The sequence below is a fragment of the Condylostylus longicornis genome, unplaced genomic scaffold (assembly GCF_029603195.1).
Source record: "Condylostylus longicornis isolate FDR11 unplaced genomic scaffold, ASM2960319v2 ptg000004l, whole genome shotgun sequence".
Classification (NCBI taxonomy): Eukaryota; Metazoa; Arthropoda; class Insecta; order Diptera; family Dolichopodidae; genus Condylostylus; species Condylostylus longicornis.
In genome coordinates this window covers 16,991,715-17,013,629 of record NW_026577973.1, presented here as the reverse complement: position 1 = coordinate 17,013,629, position 21,915 = coordinate 16,991,715, and the positions used below count along the sequence as shown (strand labels likewise).

Here is a 21,915-nt window from a genome sequence, read left to right as displayed (position 1 = left end):
GAAAATTTTTTTAATTAATTTTTTTCCCGTCATTATTTTTTTTTCCTATTATCATTCTTATAGTTTTTTCTTTTTTTACAGGTAAATCAAAATGTTAAAAATTTAATATTAGAAAGAGAAAGAAAATTTCCATTATTTTGTTATTTTTTTTTTTGCTTAGGGGTTTATCGTCGAATTTTGATAATTTTTTTTTCTTTTTTCTTATCTAATTTCAGATGCTCATTATATCGTTTCAAGTGTCCAACAAGGTGGATATCTTCTTGTTAAACAAGTTGATTCGACAAGAGATGCTGGATTGTACACATGTATTGTAAAAAATCGAATGGGTGAAGAAGCGAGACGTGATATTCAATTAACTGTTAATAGTAAGTATATAAAACATTTAAGATTTACATACTTACTTACAATTATTAGTTTTGAAAAAAAAGTTTTGCTAATAAAATGAAAAGAAAAAAACGGAAAGGAAAAAATCAAAGAGAAGTAGAGAGTCGAAGGTGATAAAAATAAAAGTAATGAAAAGAAAAGCAAAATTATAAAAAAAAAATTACGCTTTTTTTTTCTCGTAATAAAAGAGAAGAAATAAATTAATTTTCAGCCGTCACATTTGATGTTTTTTTTTTTTCAATTTAAATATTGATTCCTTTAGTATTGAAATTTTCATAAAAAAATAACCAACTTGAACATTGTTCTGTAGAAATGCCGTAATAATATGTCCGTCAGCAATATCATTAGTTTTTAGATAATTTCAGAGTTTCGACATCTATTGGATAACTAGCATTACTAAATGAAATAAAGAAAAAAATTTATTTATTCTTAACAAAATTAATTTGTCCAACATAACAGATTTTTACTCCTAATTATAAAGTATTTAAAATTTCAAATTTTGGTCAATTTTGAATCAAAAAACACGTAATAGAGATTTGAATTAAGGCAAATATCTAGAAACATAGAAATTAATCGGTTTAGTAACAGTTCCGTTGACTACAAACAGAATACAATTTTTATGAACGTAAAATTCTCTAATTGTGCTGCAATTCTTCATCAAGTCTCCATATTATTCAAATTGCTTTAAGAACAATTTTTTTGTTTACCCAAAAGCATAATACTTATCCGGAAACTAATTTAATATTACCCTCTACTTATTATTTATCTTAACAATTATAAGTACTTTAATATATTAAAATTAATGAAATGCATTTGAATCCTTTTGTTGCTAAAATTTTATTTGACTTCCTGTTCAATTCTTTTCCAAATTAAAAAATTGAAATAATTGAAAATAAAATAAAAAAACAAATAGTCTGCAAATCTGAGTTTATATTTTGTACTTTAACTTGAATATTCGAAGAAAAATCACAAATGCACAGCATTAAATATACTTTGTTTAAAATACATAGAAAAGGTTTTTTGTCAAAAATATCAGGCCATTATACTTCCGATGGAGTAAAGAAAAGGATTAAATTGAATTTAATATGTTTTCCAAATATATTTTTATAGCAATAGAAAAATTAAATATTAAAATCTTTAATGCATTTTCAGAGTTGAATTTTGTGAAATTTTTAGGGTCATCGAATTATTTTTTAAATTTAAGGAATTTAAGAAGTTTAAGTTTAATTATTATGGTAACAACATATTATGAAGGTCTGACTGACTGAAAACTATTCACTGATCTACATGATTTAGGGATTTTAAGGTTCAAATGAAATAAGCTTTTCAAATGATAAAAGTTGTCAAAAAATTTGCCATTAATTTTTTTAAGCTGAGACAGTTAATGGCATTTTCTTATCAAAAAATATATGAAAATTTTTAATTACTTTAATCCGTTCTTGATCTAAGGATTCTCTTATAATAAAGTAACCACCTAATGGTTTGGTTACAGTCTGCCACCTTAAACGAGATAGGTTTCACTGTGCCATTTCTGTGTCAGCTATACGAATGATTTCCAATACTCGCATATGAAAATGTTTATGGAAATAACATTTTTTAGAATCTTGGCACTTTTAGTGAGCTTGCGATGCATTTTAAGGTGCAATAATATTGTTTTAAATTTATTGCAGACAGAGGAGTAAGATGGCAATCAGATTTTATTAAAATAGTGGCTCAATTAACATTCTTGTTTGTGCGAAATTTGAATACTATTATAAGTTTTATAGTTCGTGACTTACTGCCGATTTGTTTTGAGAGTTGTATGGCATATCTCGCGGCTCTTACGTCAACCATTCTTTGCGATTGATTAAAATTTAGTTAGCCTAACTTAATGTCCTTTTGAGGTATCGCTGAGACCGACGGATTAAGATAAAACGACTTGATTTCGGCAATTGATGTTTTTCTTCTATCAAATCTATTTCTATTCACTCGCATATTTTAAATTAATTGCTTTACTGGAACACCTCTTTAGTGGTATCAACCGTACACTAATTTTAGTATTTCTAGAAATTTGTTTAAAATTTATTAATTCCATTAAATTATTTATTAATTATTCATTAAATTCGTAATGTACCTACCATATCACTTACAAACTCCATTTTGTTTAAAAAAATTAAATTTTCCTATTGAGAAAAAAAATCTATTAGAGTAAATGTCGAAATTTGTATGGTATGTCTTTAAAATTCGCTCGAACTGGATAATTTTAATAACTTCAGATGCCAAATGGTGTCGAGATTTCAAAAATATTTTTTTCAAATTTTTAAATTGCACCCAATGTGAAAAAAATGCATTTAAAAATTTCAAACCATATAGGTACTATTCTTTACAAAAATTGGCGAAAATTAAAAACCTATAATTTTTTTTACCAAGAAAAGTTTCGAAAAAAAATTTTTTGATTACTAGATTTTTTTTGTTTTTTCGTAATACAAAATTCTAGTTTTTCTTTTCAAAAATTTCAAATTTTTTAAAATCAATTTTTTCGTTTTAATTTTATTGTTATAAATTTTCAATAAAAACATTAAAAATGTCAATTGGTTTTTTAAGTGACTCTTGTCATAAAAAATTAATTATAGTTGGTAATTACAGCGCTTAAAATTAATAAAAATCAAAAATAGTGAAAAATAGGGTCTTAAAATCTTGACATAGAAATGGCTATATCTTCTGTACCATAAAAATTTTTTTAATGATTGAGGATTTAAATTAAAGCTTAAGTAGCTAGGCAAATTTCTATTAAAATATTTCAACGGTTCGACCAATTTCTTACGAAATTACCTAGTTAGAATAAACTGAAAAAATAAAGCAAGCGAAAAATTTCATTTTTTCTAAAGTTCGAATGCTTGGTATTCCGAAAATACTTAAAATTCAGAATCAAATAGCCTGTCTATTTGAAGCCCTCTACTAGACCTTTCAGAAACTGTTGGTTTGAAGTTCCTATCTTTTTCAGAACGGAAGTTATAATCAAAAAAACTTGGATAAGTGAAAGTTTCGTAAAAATTCGTTAATATCCCTGGAACTCGGAAACCCTTGGGATTTGGCATTAAGTTTGGAACAAAAGTATTACCCAGTTTCGATTATCTAATCAATGGTATATGTTGTAGTATACCTTTCTGAAACACCACCCTGTGTATATTACCTTATTCGCTTATGCAAAATTTCAGCACTGTAATTTCAATAAATTTCATAATATACGACCGAATGCCTTTCGAAGTGGTATGCCTGGTACCACCACAAGTCAAGAAAATTTCAACTAATTTTATTAAATATAAGAGCCCCGATATAATATTTACTTGTGGGAAATTTTAGTTCTTAAAATCTTATAATATCTGAAATTTAGCCAAATAACTTCTGAAGTTGTATAGCTGCCAGAACCACTGCCTCGATCAAATTCAATTTAAATAAAGTTCTGTCTTTCACTGTTATACATCATTTGTGAAAATTTGGTGAGCTTACCTTAATTAGTTTTTGAATTATCGTTGGACGGGCGGACAGACATGGGTAAATCGACTCAGAATTGAAAGTTATCCAAAACATATACTTGGATTTATAACTCAGACCCTTACGTTCGTAAGGGTATAATCAGTAGAAATTGATGTGACTTTCCGATTTTATAATTTTAATTGTGTACACATTAACAGTTTTCATAAGAAAAAATTATTAAATGTACATATGATAAGCACTATACACCGATCTGGTATATTTAATGCCGAGTATAAATTGAAATCCAATAATTCTAAACCGGATCTTATTAATTCATATTTAAAACTTAGCTATATGCTTACATAATGAAGAATATTGGGTTTTAAATTATGCAAACTCATTTCCTAATTGTTTTTATTATTCGAACTTGTCCTTTTTATTTAGTAATTAAATTTTCCATATATGTACATATTTTAATTAATAATTTTCTTATATTTTCTTACTCTTTCAGGTCCACCTGTAATTGAACCATTTAAATTTCCAAAAAATTTACAAGAGGGTGGTAGAGCTCAAATTACTTGTGCTGTGTCGTCTGGTGATATGCCAATATATTTTAGTTGGAAAAAAGATGATATGCCAATTCCAATTAGTTTACAGGTATATTTTGTCTTTTAATGTCATGAATGAGTTAAGTTTATGTATATGTGTGTGTTTAAATTAATTTTTATATTGACATACAATACAATGTTGATATTTTATTAGGACTTCTTTTATTAACATTTTTGATATTTTTATTTAATTTTTTTGTTACTTACTTGGAAGAAAATGGAAAAAATATAAGAAAGGTTTCTGCAATTTTTGTAAAACGAGAAGATTGAAAGGGTGTTGTATTTCTTAATTTATTTTCCAATAAATGTACAATACAATGGATACATCAAAATTCATATTCATGTAAATTTTTCATGAATATAAGTATGTATGTATATTATTATTGTGTTAAGTAAAATATAAGTAGATATGTGCCATATTATTTATACAGAGTGCCATATTATTTATTCAGGTATTCGTAGTTAGTGTTCATTTTAGAAATCAAAACAGATTATGTTAAGAAGAAACTTATAAGGATTTTTGAATTTTCAATAAATATCTGTGGAGAAATCTCTTATTTTCACCTTTTCACAAAATTTTATTGAAATATAAAATTAATTTTGTATGCCTTATTTGAATTGAAAAATTTCAAAGAAATTTCACAATTTTTAAAAACAAAATAATTTTAGGAAATAATTTATGATTTTCTTATAAGTATGTACAATTGTGCATATGCATTATGTCCGCAATCATTCTAAAAATAACCACCATATAAGACGACGTATAATTATAATTGAAACTTTCTTTTAATTCTTTTACCTTTAAAACCTTTAATACGCACCTAGCCTACCCATATAATTGTATATAATACGTAAGTAACCATATAATACGTAAGTAACTACGTTTCTACAATAACACAATTTGTTTAGTTATCACTCTATTAAAGAATAAGATTTAGATTTTTCGAAGAATTCAACTATACAAAAAATATTTACAATTTTTAACCTCCATCCCACATCAAGTCCATCCTAAAATCAAGTTTTGTTCGAATTAAATGAAAAGCGATCGTTTTATGTTTCAGAATTTCTGAGAAGAAATCTTGATTTTGATTTCTGTACAAGTTCTACTACAACTTATTACTTCGTCCAGATAAAGATTTCTTTTTTAAAAAGTGACTGTGTTGCTTTCTGTTTCTAAGAATATTATATCTGTATAACAACTAAATAACAATTAAATATTATCCTTTAAATGAAAATATAGGTTCTTAAAAAAATTAGTAACTATGACGATTAGTTTGACTTCTACACGTACCACAACTAGTTTTCATTTTTGATAATTATTACCATCATTAATCCAAATTTTTCTGGTTAAATTTTCATGAATATTTCTTATATTACTTCTTCAATGTTCGTCATATACCACATTTCTCACTTATTGAAAAAAACCAAGTTTCAATAAAATCATCAAAAACGGCAACAAGTAATCCACACCGGTGCGAAAAGATAACCCAACTGATAACAAATCTTATACGTTGCTTTAATTATTAAATTGTGGTAGGGATTGTTAAACTTACAAAATTTTTTACCATTAGTTGTTTTTTTAGTGAAACACTTTGTAATTGTAACAATGTTTTCTTCTTTACACAAATATAAGAGTGTGTTTCTTTGATAAAATAAATTGAAATATTAAATTATCATTTTATTATTACATTCTGTGATAACGATCAATACATAGAAAATGGACTGTTGTGAAGTACCGGAGTAAACAAATAAGACTGTTTTGTTGTTATATTGCATATAAAGCTCGTATGTATATATATTCAAATTCTATTGTCATGTACTGGCTTATTGAGATAAAATTGTAAGGTAGGGTGGGTCTCTTTAGTTGTGAATTGAGCTGAGAGTTTTTATATTATTATTCTATTATCAATTTCAAATAAAGCTGTCTATGTATGTATGTACATAGATATAAGTGTAGGATTCTTATTTGTATTTTTAATTTTCTTTTTTTTCTCAATTTTTGCTTTTTTTTTTTATATTATTATTGTTTTGTCAAAAATTTCATTTAGAACATTTTACTTTTTCTCTTATTTTTCAACATAAATTCTCATTTTGTTTTTTTTTGTGATTTTTTGATTTTTCAATTTTATGGATTCAGGTTACTGAGAAAAAAGAAGAATTTTTCTCATTGTTAGTATTCAAGGATATTAGCTCAAAGCATAGTGGAAGATATACATGTTTTGCATCAAATGCTGCTGCTAAGGTGAACTACACTGCAGATCTTCAAGTAAGAGGTAATTAACATAGATATGTATGTATAGAATTAAAAAAAAAACAAAAAACAAACTAACAAAGAGGTTGTTTACATTTAAATTTTATAGTTATAATATAATAAGTAGGTACATATACCTACATATTTAGGTATGTACTTTTTATATTTGAGTACCTTGAATATTATACATAATATGAGTATATAATATATGTTATAAGTACTGATTAAGTTAGTGACATACTATTTACAAACATATGTGTATACAGTTGAAAACTCTTCTACATTTATACCTATAATATGTATTAATGAATGTGGATTTTTATTTTATTTTGGTATTGTTGTCATTATATGTTGTTGAAATGTTTATAGAGTGGATACTTAAAAAATATTTTAAGTACCTAACCGGGAAATTCATATATAAAGGAAAATGAAGACTCATTCAATTTCTCTAATTTTTTTTTTAATAAATTTTGAAAATTAACTTTAAAATAAGAAAATTTTAATTGAAATAAATTAATGATTAGATATTTTACATCTGTGTCTACTTTTATTCCATAATAGTTTATTTTTCTAAATTATGTTAACTAAGTTCTTGTATAATTTGCTTTAGTTTGTAAAAAATCTTGTAAAGGATGCTTACAACTCAAGTATATTTTAACCACATACAATGTAAATTATAATTTGAAATTCAAGTTAAATTTCTTTATTTAAAAATTTTTTTTTGAAAATTTGAAACAAGTTAGCCTTAAGTCATTTACAAAAGTTTTTTCTTTAAAATTTAGGATTTTTTATTAATTTTAAATATTATTGACTCTACAATGCTCAAAAATATATTTCAACAAAAATAATATACAAATAAAAATCCTTAATCTTCTAAATCTTGAAAGCAAAAAATTTTATATAATATTTTCAATTATACAATAAATTCGCCATTTTAATAAAAATTCTAAAAATGTAATATAATAATCTTAATTCAGTGGCACCACGATGGTCTTATGAACCTATGGATACGGCAATAATGCTTGGTAATACAATATCAATATTATGCGAAGCTGAAGGATATCCACCACCGGTTGTAACATGGTTTAAAGGTCAAGGTTAGTACAATCATATTTTATGATTTAATTAAATTAGAAAATAATAATATTTTATCTTTTATATTAAAAATAAGTAATGACCTTTAGGTGATTTGTGGAAGATAGCAAGATTGCAAGGAACTTTGATTCACGTCCTCTCATTTAGTATTTTTTTAGCAACTAAATTAAATAAGAAAATTATATAGCAACTAACTAGCTAAAATTAATTGTATCGAATGCACAAATACCATAATGTTGTTCTACATTAAAAATTTCAACTAATTCTTAAATTATTTTGGAGTTACCAACAACTGTGGCAATTCTTTTGTGTCTCAACATCTACAAACTTTGTTGTATCGACTATGAAAAATTGTTTTCAAAATTACACCCATTTAAAATAAAAAAATAAATAATTTGGACTTATTTGGAATTTTTCTTTTAATTCGCATGACATTCATTTAGAGGTCTAGATTCATAGGCCATCGAAAAAATAATTTTCTGTCGATTTTTATTCAAATTGCGATTATATGAGTCTATTTTTCTATTTGAGTCAATTTTAAGCTTGCCACAGTCGGTCATAGCCTTTAGTGATTTAATAACCACCTTTCTAGAAAATTGTTTTAAATAAAATAAAATAATTTTTTTTTGGATTCTAATTTCCATTTTTAATTCCTTTTTAATATTTTAAAAATTTTTAAATAAACTCATGTTTTATACATAATAAATATTTTTTTTTTCTATAACTAATTTAAAATTCTATTATGATATTATAAATTTATTTAATTAGTGTAAAAATTTTTTTTTAAAATTTGATAATAAAAATAAAATTATTATGCTTGTATTTCTAAATATCTAGATAAAACATCAAAAGATTTTCGACCAATACCAATGAAAAATAATTCATTAATATTAAATTTTGCAACACAATCGGACGAAGGTTATTATATGTGTCAGGCAACAAATGAAATTGGTAATGGTTTAAAAAAGATAATCAGAATAAATGTTAATGGTAAGTGATTATTTTTAATGGTACAATTAATTAATATATAAATTATTATTAATGCAAGTAGAAAATTTTCTATTGAAATTTTTAATACGATTTCATGCATTATATAGAATAATGCAAGTAGGATATCCTCTATATGTGATTGTTTGTATGTTATTCTTAATAAAAATGAAAATAGAATAAATTACCCAGAAAATTCACTTTTATATAAAATGATAAAATAAAATATTGAGAATATTATGCAAATCCATGCAAAATTTGTTTAACAATTGCAATGAATTTGAAGTTTTTTTGGGAAAATCAAAATAAATTTAAGGATATTCTTGTTTTTCTGAAGCATGGAATATTTTCTGCTTGTTTTCCATCTTGAAAATTTATTTTTATCATTGATATATTGTTAAAATTATGATGATAAATCAAAAAGAAATTTTAATAATATCAGAATTTTATCTTCAATTTTTAAATATTCTTTTACTCGATTTCCATATAAAATCAATGAAATCTTTCTTAAATCTTCTACCACAAATCTTGATTGCAAAATTATTATTTTAAAATTAATTTAGGCCAAAATAAATTTATAATGTTTAATTTTTATTTAAAATTTACTTAGTATACAGCATTTTTCACATACATACATATATGTTTGTATATTAATGTTGAAGCAAGACCTGTAAGGAAGAATAAATTTGTGTATACATAATAGGCATTAGAAAATATGGTTTTTGATAATGCATTTTTCTCTATATAAAATCCATTTAATTCTGAAATATATTTCATTTTCAATATACAATAAATCATTATTAAAAGTCCATATAAAAATTAATACAGATAAGAATTATTGAATAGCTTAACGCTTCTACTGAAATTTGAAATATAATTAATTGATATTAGTTTGTAATATGTACCAAGTAAGATTATATAGAAAGTATATAAGTATTTAAACATTATTACTCCAAAAACTAATAGATAATTTATTCACTATATTGTCTATGAATATGCTCTCCGCATTATATAATGACAACATCATATTATGGGGTATATACTTAAGTACACTTGCATAAAATAAGTCATCAATTTTATACACAATTCTAGATTAAAAAACTGAAATATGGGATTAACTTTTTGATTTTTTTGAAACATAACTCTAGCAGGAATTTCAGGAATTGACCGACCTGCGATATAAATTTCATTTTGCTGTTATTCTACCACAATATAATAGTATTAATTTCATGTTCCATTAGTTTTTAAAGCTAGTTTTAGTGTTCTTCTAAGATTACAATTTCAAGTATAATTTCACAGAATTGCTCTAAATACCAATTTTATGATTTAATTGTTTAATAAATGCAAGTCCCACTTTAAACTGCACTTTAATTTTATTTCATTAATTCTAACTAATGAAAGGTAGGTGCGTTATCTATGAAACCAGAAAATTTAATGATTCAATGCAGTCATTAGTATAAATTTTCAATTAAGATTTTATAATATTTATGAAGTTCCCATTTGGTAGCAATTATTTTGCTGGCAGAATAAAAAACAAATGAAAAGAAAAATTAAAAATTAGTAAAAATATTTTTAAAACATCAAGTTGAATTCAAATAAATTGTATATAAAAATCAAATTGCGTTTAGGCTCCATTAAATTCAACTAATTCGAAGGTATAGAAAAACAATCCCTTACATGGGATGGTTATTATCATTATGTTGAAGCTAAAGAAATATAAAATAAAAAAGAGAAATAAATGTATATGGAATCAGGCTTCATTATAGCACTTTTTACATAATCGTGTATGTTAAAGTTTATTCAAAATACCAAAATTGCTTGCTCTCAATTTCATAAATATAGAATAATGTTAGCATTGCAACATATAATTAACTTAGGATACATTCCAAATACAATAACACCTCGTGTCTTTCAATCTATAATGAAAATTATATGGAACGGGTGTTTTTGTACTTTTACAATCATATATTTCGTTGTATATCACCTTATTAGTTCAGATTTTGTGAGGGCGACGCTTAAAATCAGACTGAACTGTTTCTTTTTAAATGTTTAATAAATCAAGCTAGAGTTGCTCTTGTTGTTGGAAAGTATTATAGGAAATTAGAGATTCTGGATTTTAAATTTAAAATTTTATCATGGTCCATGGATCTATTCTAAATTGCCAAAAACAATCAAAATTTACTATAAGTTTTAGTATACTTGAGTCTGTTGAATGTTTCTATTTGGGAGCACTGTGAAACTTTTGTATAAAAATGCATTCGAAACAAAAGCAGTCTGTTTATGAACCTTTTCAAATAATGTTTTGCAATTTAAAATTCAAATAATTTGCAACCTGTTCAGGCTTTATTATTATATAAACTGTCTTTAATGGTTCAAGTTAAAATTTTATGATATTCTTGTTCATTCTTTTGCAATTTTTAATCTCTAAACATCTACATGCATATATATGTGTTTTTATAATTTTAATATTATGGCACATGAATATATGTATGTAAATAAATTTCGTTTTAAAAATGCACGTACATAAGAATATTTTATTTGGTTTCCATAAAAGGATACATTTAGGTTTCCTACTATAAATTTGTGTTATTGTTTTGTTTTCTTTTTTTTTCTTGTTGAAATATGTACAATATTTTTACATAAAAACATTATCATTTTTAAATTATTCAAATTTTCTTTCTGTGTATATGTTTTAATTTTGTCTATATAAAAATATATTTTATTATATACGTAGAACCTGCACGTTTTGAACAATCAGCACAAAATGTTTCATCGCGTCGTAATGATCCCGTAACATTGCAATGTCATGCAAAGGGCGATGAACCTATAACAATAACATGGACACAAAATAATGGACGTATAGATTTAAATAATTATCGATTTAATATTGCTGAAATTAAAACTGATAAGGGTGTTGATTCTCAGTTATCGATTAGTCGTTCAGATCGACATGATTCTGGTGTTTATCGTTGTACTGCTGAAAATCCATATGGTAGATCTGAACAAGTAATATATTTAGCTGTACAAGAACGTCCGGATACACCATCAAATTTAGAAATATTTGAAATTGGTAGTCGTAATGTTAAATTATCATGGCGTCGTCCATTTGATGGTAATTCACCAGTACTTAGCTATTTAGTACAATATCAACCATTAAAATTTTTACAAAATCCAACAATGTTAATTAGCCCAAAAACTGATTGGAATACACAAAGTACAGTTAATGTATCATTACCATCAACTAGTATTAGTAAAAGGTAAGAATAAATTTTTCATTATAAAAGGATATTTTTGGAATAGAAAAGAAAAACTATAAATGAATTATGTTCCATTAGGCACTAGAAAAATATTTTTTTTTTTCAAAAAAATTGCATAAAAATCCTTATTGTTTGAGTTATTCGACAGGGACTTTGAATATCAATGAATTTTGTGCGCATTGATTTATCATTAATTTTAGTGCAAGTACATACCTTTATTGTTATGTAAATGCTTTAACTTCTATATTTTAAATTAGGGCAATAAAATTGGGAATATTTCAGATTAAAAATTATTTTTTTTAGTTTCATAAAATTGTTAACATTTTGCGATTGTATTCTAAATAAAATTCTATTGTAATTATTTTTCTCTTTCAAATTTTAAATATAGCTTTCACCATTAATAAGGACCATGAGTAAAATTATCCTCATATTTTGAGATAAAAGCTTTGTTCCAAATTCATTATAAAAATATTTTATTTCCGTTTTCAAAAATTTCAGTACACTAATAATTTTTTTCATAATGGTAAAGTATTGTGAGATATTTGCATAATAACTTGCAATGCCAATTTAGTGTATTTCAACCCAATATACTTAATTACCTATTCAATTTTATTACACAGAAAAAATTATATGATTTTCCTTGGAAATTGACACGTAATGTGCTTTGAAATATTGATGTTAGTCACAACAAATGGAACAAATCAATGATAATTTAATGCACATTCTTTGAGGAATTTTCAATAAAAAAAAGTTCTTCTTTGGAAATTATATTCGAATTAGGAATGAAGGCAACAGAGTCAATTTTAAAATATTTTCATTATGAAATTATTTTGCTAATTTTTTCTTTAAATATAAGTGGTTATTTATGCATTACGCAATACATAAGTGTCTTTGGTTTGATCTTCACCACATCAAATTGGGAATTTCGAGAAAATAAGTTGTATTATAATTTAAATAGGGTTTAATCAAAACCATCAACTTCAACATTATTTTGGTATATGATAAATATTTCGTCAATAATAATTATTTCACGCAATCATCCAGATTCACGCAAACAGATCAAGCTCAGTGTGCTTGATTTATAATAAAACTTGCTTCTATAATGAGAATTTATTCTGCCAGAATAAAACACCAGATCAGAGTTGAAACTTTTAATTTTAGGAGCCGAATTTTTATAAAAGAGGTCAAATTTGAAAATTAATGCAAATAAAGTCATAATAAATCTAAAAAAGGCCAATGCAATAAGAGAGGCTCGGATTTAGTTTGAAAACTATACAATGGTTTTAGTTTGTTCCATTCAGGCCAAAGTAAGAACACAGCGTGTAAATGATGTCAATTTTTATTTATGACCATACCGTATCTTAGACAATTATCAATGGTATTTTAGGAATTTTTTATTTTTGAAATTTAAGTGAAGGACGGACTTATCTAACAAGCATTTCTGTGAAATAAATTTCAAGAAATTAAATTTTCATTTTCATTAAGAAAAAATTTATTTCCTTAAACTATACAACAATTTGAACGGGACTTTTACTTATTTTGAGATTTCACACAAGACTCACTACATTGTCGAATTTTGCTTTATTTTACTGAAATTGTTTTGATGTTCCAAATTATTTATGCGATAAAAAAGTTTTTTTTATAACAATTTTTTATTGCCTGCTATTAAGTAAACGCTTGCCCTCAAATTGAAAGTTTCTTTGTAATTCGCATTCTTAAAACTCTGGAAACTAAACAATCAACAATTTTATCTTTCTATTTAAGGAATTCAATATTGGAACCAAAATCAAATATTGTAATTAATGTAATGTATTATTAATTTACAGTTATGACAACGATTTAAGAGAAACAGCGATTGTTAGTGGCCTGAGCCCAGCAACTACCTACTTAATAAGGATGCAAGCTATAAATGAAATTGAAAGAAGTCAATTTACGGATGCAATTGTTTTAAAAACTCAAGAGGAAGCACCGACCGAAGCTCCATCAAATGTACAAGTGCAAACTGGAGGAGAACGTGAGTTAATTGTTACTTGGCAGGTAAGAATGTTGTATTTGAATAAATTTTAAGAAACTTGTGTATATCTGTAAACATTTTATATTCCAATCAGTAAAATATATTATCATATTAATATTGTCCTTAAAAAGGACACTGAATTTCAGAAAAAAGAACCCTGAATTTCAGAATAACTTTTAAATTTTACAAAGTTGTAACCATACATTTGCAATTGGAGTAATATTAAGTTGTTGAGTGTTATTCCAAGAATCTAAATTGAGAAATTATTAAAATTCAAATTTACAATTTATTGAAGGAACCTAATTATTATGAAATTGAATAACGGACTGATTTTCTTAAAAGTCAACAAAAAAAAATGAAGCATTAATTGTGTTGAAAGTTCAAAAACAAAATAAAGAAAAAAAATAAAACTTTTTTTAACTAATTGGCTTATTGCCAAGAATAAGATCCTTCTTTATTATGAAAAGTTTTCTGGCTGCATATTATGCATATTAACCATTTCTTCATTCACTTTATAAAATTTTAAGAAAATAATTTTTCCTTGTTTTTTTATTAAACAATTTTTTAACATTTTAGTTAAATTGCATTGCTACAAAATCTTGCTTTAAGTTGAAATTTATAGTTTTTCTGATTTTTTGTTTCTTTTGTTTTTCATTCAATTTTAAAGATTCCACCAAGGGAATCATGGAATGGAGAACTAATTGGTTATACAGTTAATTGCACTGAAGAGAAACAAAATATTAATTATATTAGTGTTCTTAATAATTCTGTGAAATCAATTACGGTAAATGGATGGGCAACATCAAAAGCAACTTTGAAAAATTTAAGAAAATATACAAGATATGCAATAACAGTTAGAGCATTAAATAGTTTTGGACCTGGACCATGGAGTGCTGCAGTATTTGGTACAACATCAGAAGGAGGTAAAAAAAAATTTATTTTATCTTTCTCTTATTTTAAATTTTAAGCAGAACTTTAAATTATTTCAAGACGAGAATGGGTAGAGTTGATCGCTAAAGAATGATTTCAGGAATTCTATGATAATTGTCGATGTTTTTTTACATGTATAGTGCTATTTTACACATATGTCTATGGCAGTTACTTCATACCGTCTCAAATTTTCGTCATTATTTTTACTGCAAATAATGGCCCTAAGATTATATTCGTTTATGCAAAATTTCAGCATTGTAATTTCAATAGCTTCCATAATAGGAAATCAAATCACTTTTGAAGTTGTATGGCTGCTACCCATTGTCTCGATCACATCCAATTTAAGTAGGGTTCCGCAATTTACTATTTTAAACCATTTGTGAAAAATTGCATAGCTCAATTTGTTTTTGAGTTTTCGTTGGAACAGACAGATATACGGACAAATATTGTTAAATTGATTCAGAATTCGGTGCTGATTAAAAAAATATACACTTAAGTGTATCTCTCAGCCCATTATTTTTTATCGTAACAAACAGTAAGGCAAATTTATAATACCCTGCGAATATACAGCTGTGCGAAGGATATAAACAAATTCGTATGTACAAATGTATGTGAATTTTTAAATGTACGTTCATATTTTGCTATACACATGGTTGAATGAATACATGAATTGAGTTTTTATTTTACTATTTGACATTAACCTTGCTTTAAACTTATATGGTAACTAACTTTAAATTTTATTTTATATTTGAGTTTATAAATTCAGTACCGAAGAGCTTAAGAAAAAATTTAAATGAAATATTCATGATATTTAACTAAACAAATATAAAGTTGAATCTTTAGCATTGGTGGGTTGCTATAGAATACGCATTTTATATGTACACAGTATCGAAAAAAATTAGTAGAATGCTTAAAGTATTTTTCACTAAATTCAAGAATTTCATTTTAAAATTTAAAAAAATTTAATCAAAATATTTAATACGATGCACGGATTTTTCCAAAATATTATTCGAATTATTTAGTTATTTCGATACTGTATAAATAAACACACGTGTCTATGCATTTGTGAAATAGTTACATATTACACACAGGCATGGCACATATTATTTTGTTGTATACACTAGCAGCAGCTTAGATACTAAATATGTAATGAAAATTTTTACATTCTTCTCAAAATTTCATTCCATTCAGTTTTTTATATTCCCTGCCAAACATTATACTCGGAATACGAGTATATTCATTCGACTTGATTTTAAATATTGAATGTTGAATCATTTTGGATCTTATATATTTTATCACCATTTCCAATGAAAAAACAAAAAATGATTATTATTATTTTTACTTTTTAGTACCGGAAGCACCTCCACAAAATGTTACCTGTTCATCACAATCATCACAAAGTGTAAGAATAACTTGGCAAGAGCCACCTTTACAATATCATGGTGGTATTATTCAAGGATATAAAATTTTATATAGGCCAATCGTTAAAAGAAGTAAGTGTTACTATGATTGCTGTTGTTGCTGTTTCTCATATTATTATTATTTTTCAGAATCTCTATTATATGCATAGAGAATAATTTTCTCTTTCGATTTTCTTTTACCGTTATTTTTTATTTTAAATGCTCTTAAATTATTCAGTGGTAGTTTGAATTTTCTTTTTTTAAGAGATTTTCTTACGTTTTCTGTGTTTGAATTAAATTTAGTCTTTTTTTTTTCTTTTCTGTTACGTTTTTTATGTTTTTTGGTTATAATTTTTCTTCTTAATTTTGCTTTTATATAAATTTTAGTTTTGTCTGTTTAAAGGACATGAAAATTTTAAAATATTTTCTTTAAAAACAAAAAAAAAAAAATTTAAATTGAACAAAATGAAAACAAGAAACAAAACTAGGTCAACTTTTTTCAAATGAAATATTTATAATGGACTAGAGAAGAGAACTCTTCGTATATTGATGGGAATCAATTTTCAAAATAAACACTTCTGACTTTTGGTAGTTTTATTTCTTTTCACAAATTATTTTAATGAAATATTGGAAATTATTTCAATTTAGTTTCGATACTATTTTTTTAAAATATTGGTTTTTCAATTTGAATTTTTTTATGTACAGAACTTCTCCCTCATACGTACTTTTTTCATTAAAATACTTTTCCTATCAGAATTTCAAAAAAAAGCGATGGATTTCAATAATGAATTTTTCTGTTAAACAGAGTTTACGATTACAGTTTAAGTGACAAGTGACAAAAATATCCAATATTTCTAATTCTATAAAGCACGAGAATTTTATCAACCTTTCGCGTAAATTAAGATGTAGTAAATTTTCACAATTTACATAGATTTTTAAGAAAATGCACTTCGTTCAAATCGCCTTTGGTCATTTACAATTTTTAAAAGCTTTTTAGTGACATGCCTTGGAAATTGCTATACTCACCTTTTTAAAAAAATTACAGCAATTCGTTTCACGAATCGAATTTTCCTTGTCATAGAAGAAAATTTTGTAAAATTTAAATTTCAAAATCCGAAAAGAATTATTCCAAATAATTTTTACGTTTAAAAGTTTCCCGAACAAAAAAAAAATGTTGAACAGCCCTGAACAAGACAAAAATTTATTAAAATTTAATTCAATATTGATTTTTTTTCAGATTTTTTTCTTATTTTTATATTCATTTTGTAAAATATAAAATTCTATGATTCTCCATAAAAGTTGGTGTTTTGTTTGTGCGAAGGATATTTTTTTTAGATAAATAATTTTTCAATTTATTTCCTTTATTGTGATAACAGTTGATTTCGCTTCTAAATTGGAAATAAAACGTACTTCAAATTTAGAAACAACTTTACATACATTACATAAGGCAACGAATTATTCTATAAAGATATTAGCTTATACATCTACGGGAGATGGTATGGCAAGTCCAGCATTATTCTGTATAACAGATGATGATGTACCAGATGCACCAGGTGCAATAAAAGCTGCAGCTTTAACAGCAGATTCAATATTAGTATCATGGTTACCACCACATAATCGTAATGGTATTATAACACATTATACAGTGTATAGTAGAGAAGCAGGACGTAAAGGACAACCGAAATGTAAGTGAATTAATTATTTATTTAAAATTTATAATAGAAAAATGTTAATTTTTGTATAGATAAAAGTTATGTTAAGTTGAAACTGAATGAAATGGGAATTCTAATAATTTTTGCGTACATGCTCTGTGAAAATTTATAATAAAAATTTTATTACGAAATTAAAATGATTTTATTTTTAAAATTTTTTTTTACGATTTTTACAAAAAATTTGATTTTTTTTTTTAATTTTATCATATATTTAGTGCATTTCATTTAATTTTGCTAGCCCTTTTTCAAATGAGAATAGAGAACTGAAATTTTTTAACCAAATGGATTTTCATTGATTGCATGTGAAAATGGATCTTTGCATTTTCCAAATTCTAACAAAACTATTTTTTATCAATTTATTCGATCGAAACCACAAACATTTTTTTAATTTCGTAAATGCAGAAAATGAACGATTTGCGTCTTCTATCGCGGAATGGCCTTTACACAATATGCAAAAAGGCTGCTATAAGTATCCGTTTAAACCTGTTATTTTCCAATTTTTTGATATAGTCTTTCTCTTAGGCGTAAAACTCGTAGAAGTTTAATATTTCAACAGTTTTCAGGGATGAATAAATGACCTACTTCGTTCAAACGAAAATGGTTTTTAGTTGCTTTCCCTTCCAAATTATCGCCTGCAGAAGTTAGTAAAATTCGAATTTAGAATTTAAATTTATTAAAAATCGGCTTAATATTTTTCTAAAAAAAGTGAAAAGGAACTGTAAAGTGCTTTTTATCGAAAAATAATATTTTCGCTAAATTCGAACATTATGCTAAAGTTTCTTTTGGATCTTGTCATAATGATTTTATCATGATACGATTGAAATAACTTAGATATGTAGACGATTGTTTTTTTGAAAGTTACAACTAATTTACGATCAACATTTATAGAGTTCACCACAGTAGCATTTTCAAGGCGGTGTTTTGCGAAAACTCTGTAAAGAAGCCCATGTTATAATTTCTTAGAATATAAATTTAATTTTAGCAATATAAGAAATTTTTTCAAATTTCGGGAGAAATTGTTTGAAATCCAGTTTTCGAATATACAGAATGTCAAAAAACAGTTTTTCTTAATGTAATATTTATATTTTCGGATTGTGATTACAAATTTTCAATGACATTATAACTGTGATTAAATAAATTTTTATTATGTACTCCAAATAAGTTAAAATGACAGTAAATAAAAGGTGTATTTAATGTATTCATTTATTTTTTTGTAATTTAAATTCAGAAAATCCGGTAGCATTTCATTTCAATATTTCAATAAAAAAAAATTTATAACAGGCATGTATTTTTATTATCAGTTCATTAAAATTCATTTCTCTTCCTCACTATGAATCACCAATTTTAAAAATTTTTTATAATTTAAAATGTATATATGAGTGTGAGTGTATTATTTTTTAATTATATTATAATTATTATCACGGTATTCTAAAATTTTTTATTACAGCTCATATGATACGGGTAGATGAAGATGGTTATCCGGTAACATTTGAGGCAAGAGGTCTTGTTGAAAATCAAATGTATGAATTTTGGGTTTCTGCATCAACATCAGTAGGTGAGGGTGAACCAACTTCAGTGGTTTCCCAACCAACTAATAGTCGAGGTGAGTAATTTTTTATTATAGTTGTTGCAATTTTTTTTTTATATATAATTAATTATGTGTATGTGTTAATGAGCATAAATTAGCATTTAAATGGAGGAAGGCAAATATGGGAACTGGACAATAATGAAAATTATTTAAAAACTAATATATTACCAGAGCTGTATGTTTTTAAATGAGTGACTGTAAACCTACGCAGATTTAAAATATTTATAATACATTTTAATACAATTGAAATAGTTGGATTGTAATAGTCGGATTGAAATAAGACTCTTGAACCACAATTTAAATTATTTTAAAGAAAAGATTATTTTTCGAACATTAGAAATCATTTTTATTTAAAAACAGAAAGGTTTATGGCAGGTTTATGACATACGGAATCGGTTTTAGCTTCAAAGTGTTCAAAACTAAATGAGTTCAGTATTCTATCTATACTGAAATTAAGAAAAGATCAGCGAATTAAGTTTTCCTCTAACAAGAAATTCTATAAAATTCTGTGTTTTACAGTTTTTCAATCGAGAAAATTACGTAATGACGTTTTTTTAATATTTAATTTTTCTGGAAATTTTGTCATAAAACATTTTATTTTAAGATATTGTGTTATGCATGTGTGTAGTTAAAATTTATTTATTTTATTACATAAAAAGTTTACTGTTACTGAGTTATTTATAAAGCTTCTCTAAACATAAATCCACACATAGCTACAGTAATTTTGAAATTTTATTTGTATTTTTGGTAATAAAATGCTCATATACAAAAGGAATTTAAGTAAATAAAATATTTATGCATATAAAAAATTTACAAGTCATTTAAAAATAAATGTGAAAAGTTAATTGAAAATGCTTTAATAATAATTTTAGTAAAATCGTATAAATTATTGAAACATTAAATTTTTTTTTTTTGATTTTACCAAATTATTTTATTAAAAGTGTTCAAAATAATCTGAAAAATAAATTTGTCCCTGTGCGAACCTATACATGAATTTTTAAGATGAAAATATTTGAAACATTTCCAGTAAGTTTGGTTATTAAAAATTTGGGAATAATTTTGTTGTTTTCTAATAGTAATGATTTCGTAAAATAGCACTCTTTAACCCTTTAGCGTCAAAAGCTTTCTAAATAAATCGTAAAAAATTCAAAAGCACGGAATTTCCCTTTAATTGTATTTCTCTTTCGGAATTTAATATGTGCTTAATCTATAGTTCTTTCTAAACAATTAAAGACGCCAACCCAAATCCTACAGCAAAAGATCTGCTTTAAAAAGTGTGCTTATGGAACTCTCGTGTGTATTTTTAGTACGGCAGGCACTTTGAAGAACTGGCTATCTTTTAAATGTAAAACCTATTTAGAAAAAAGTTTTTCAAAATTTATGTAAGTTTATATTTGAATAATATACTTAATTATTAAAATCATTGCTTATGTTGAATTTGTACACTAATTTAAATTTTCCTAATAAATTAACTTTATTTTTTGACAGTGATTTTTTTATATTTCCACGGCTTTTGATGAGTTAACGTATTTTATTGGGAACATAACTAAAAACTTGTTTTCGCAAGAGTAAATTAAAAGTGAAATAAGTTGCAATTGGCAACGTTATAAACCAATATTCTTTTTTTAACAAACCGATTTTGAATTGTTTGAGAAATCTCACAGATTGACTGCAAATACCTCTTTTAGGTCAACCTTGCTTTATTAGAAGAACAAACCAAGTAAAATTTTAAAGAAATTTAAAAAGTTTCTATTTATTTCCCGTTAAATTAATATTAATTTGAGTTCCGGTTACTCAAATTAATTCAAGGATATTGCACATACGTGTATTGCATATCGTAAAATTAAAATTTTTTCTTTAATATTTAATTGATAAATTAATTTTTAATCAGCAAAAAACGAACTACAAAGATTATTGTTTGTTTTTTTAAACACTTCTTTCAAATTTTAAGGAAAAATATAAGCATTTAGAAAAATGTGTAAATTTAGTTGTTTACTTTGTGTTATTCGATTAATCTGGAAGTTTGTCAGTTAGTTGCATTGGCAGGCTTTACTCAAATAATTACTTTGAAAAGATTACAGTTCATTAGATATTACATTAGATATGATAAAGAATGTGGAATCTGCCTCTAATAACTGTTCGACTTCCGATATTATAAGAAAATTGACTTCGATTTTAATAACCGAAGTTGAAATATTGAATTACGTAGAAATTGATTGATTATTTACGTGTT

The 21,915-nt window shown here is 25.1% G+C and overlaps 1 protein-coding gene across 2 annotated transcripts in view; it reads left to right on the top strand.

Moving 5' to 3' along the window:
- LOC129614583 (cell adhesion molecule Dscam2) overlaps nt 1-21,915 on the top strand; it is a 155,239-nt gene that overhangs the window by 107,439 nt on the left and 25,885 nt on the right. For both annotated transcript variants that reach the window (XM_055529286.1, XM_055529295.1), the window contains exons 14-24: nt 216-365; nt 4,352-4,497; nt 6,586-6,721; nt 7,677-7,796; nt 8,632-8,784; nt 11,516-12,038; nt 13,865-14,075; nt 14,720-14,975; nt 16,332-16,475; nt 17,759-18,067; nt 19,542-19,697. In XM_055529286.1, the coding sequence (XP_055385261.1) occupies nt 216-365; nt 4,352-4,497; nt 6,586-6,721; nt 7,677-7,796; nt 8,632-8,784; nt 11,516-12,038; nt 13,865-14,075; nt 14,720-14,975; nt 16,332-16,475; nt 17,759-18,067; nt 19,542-19,697 (2,304 nt within the window). The remainder of the gene's footprint in view (nt 1-215; nt 366-4,351; nt 4,498-6,585; nt 6,722-7,676; nt 7,797-8,631; nt 8,785-11,515; nt 12,039-13,864; nt 14,076-14,719; nt 14,976-16,331; nt 16,476-17,758; nt 18,068-19,541; nt 19,698-21,915) is intronic.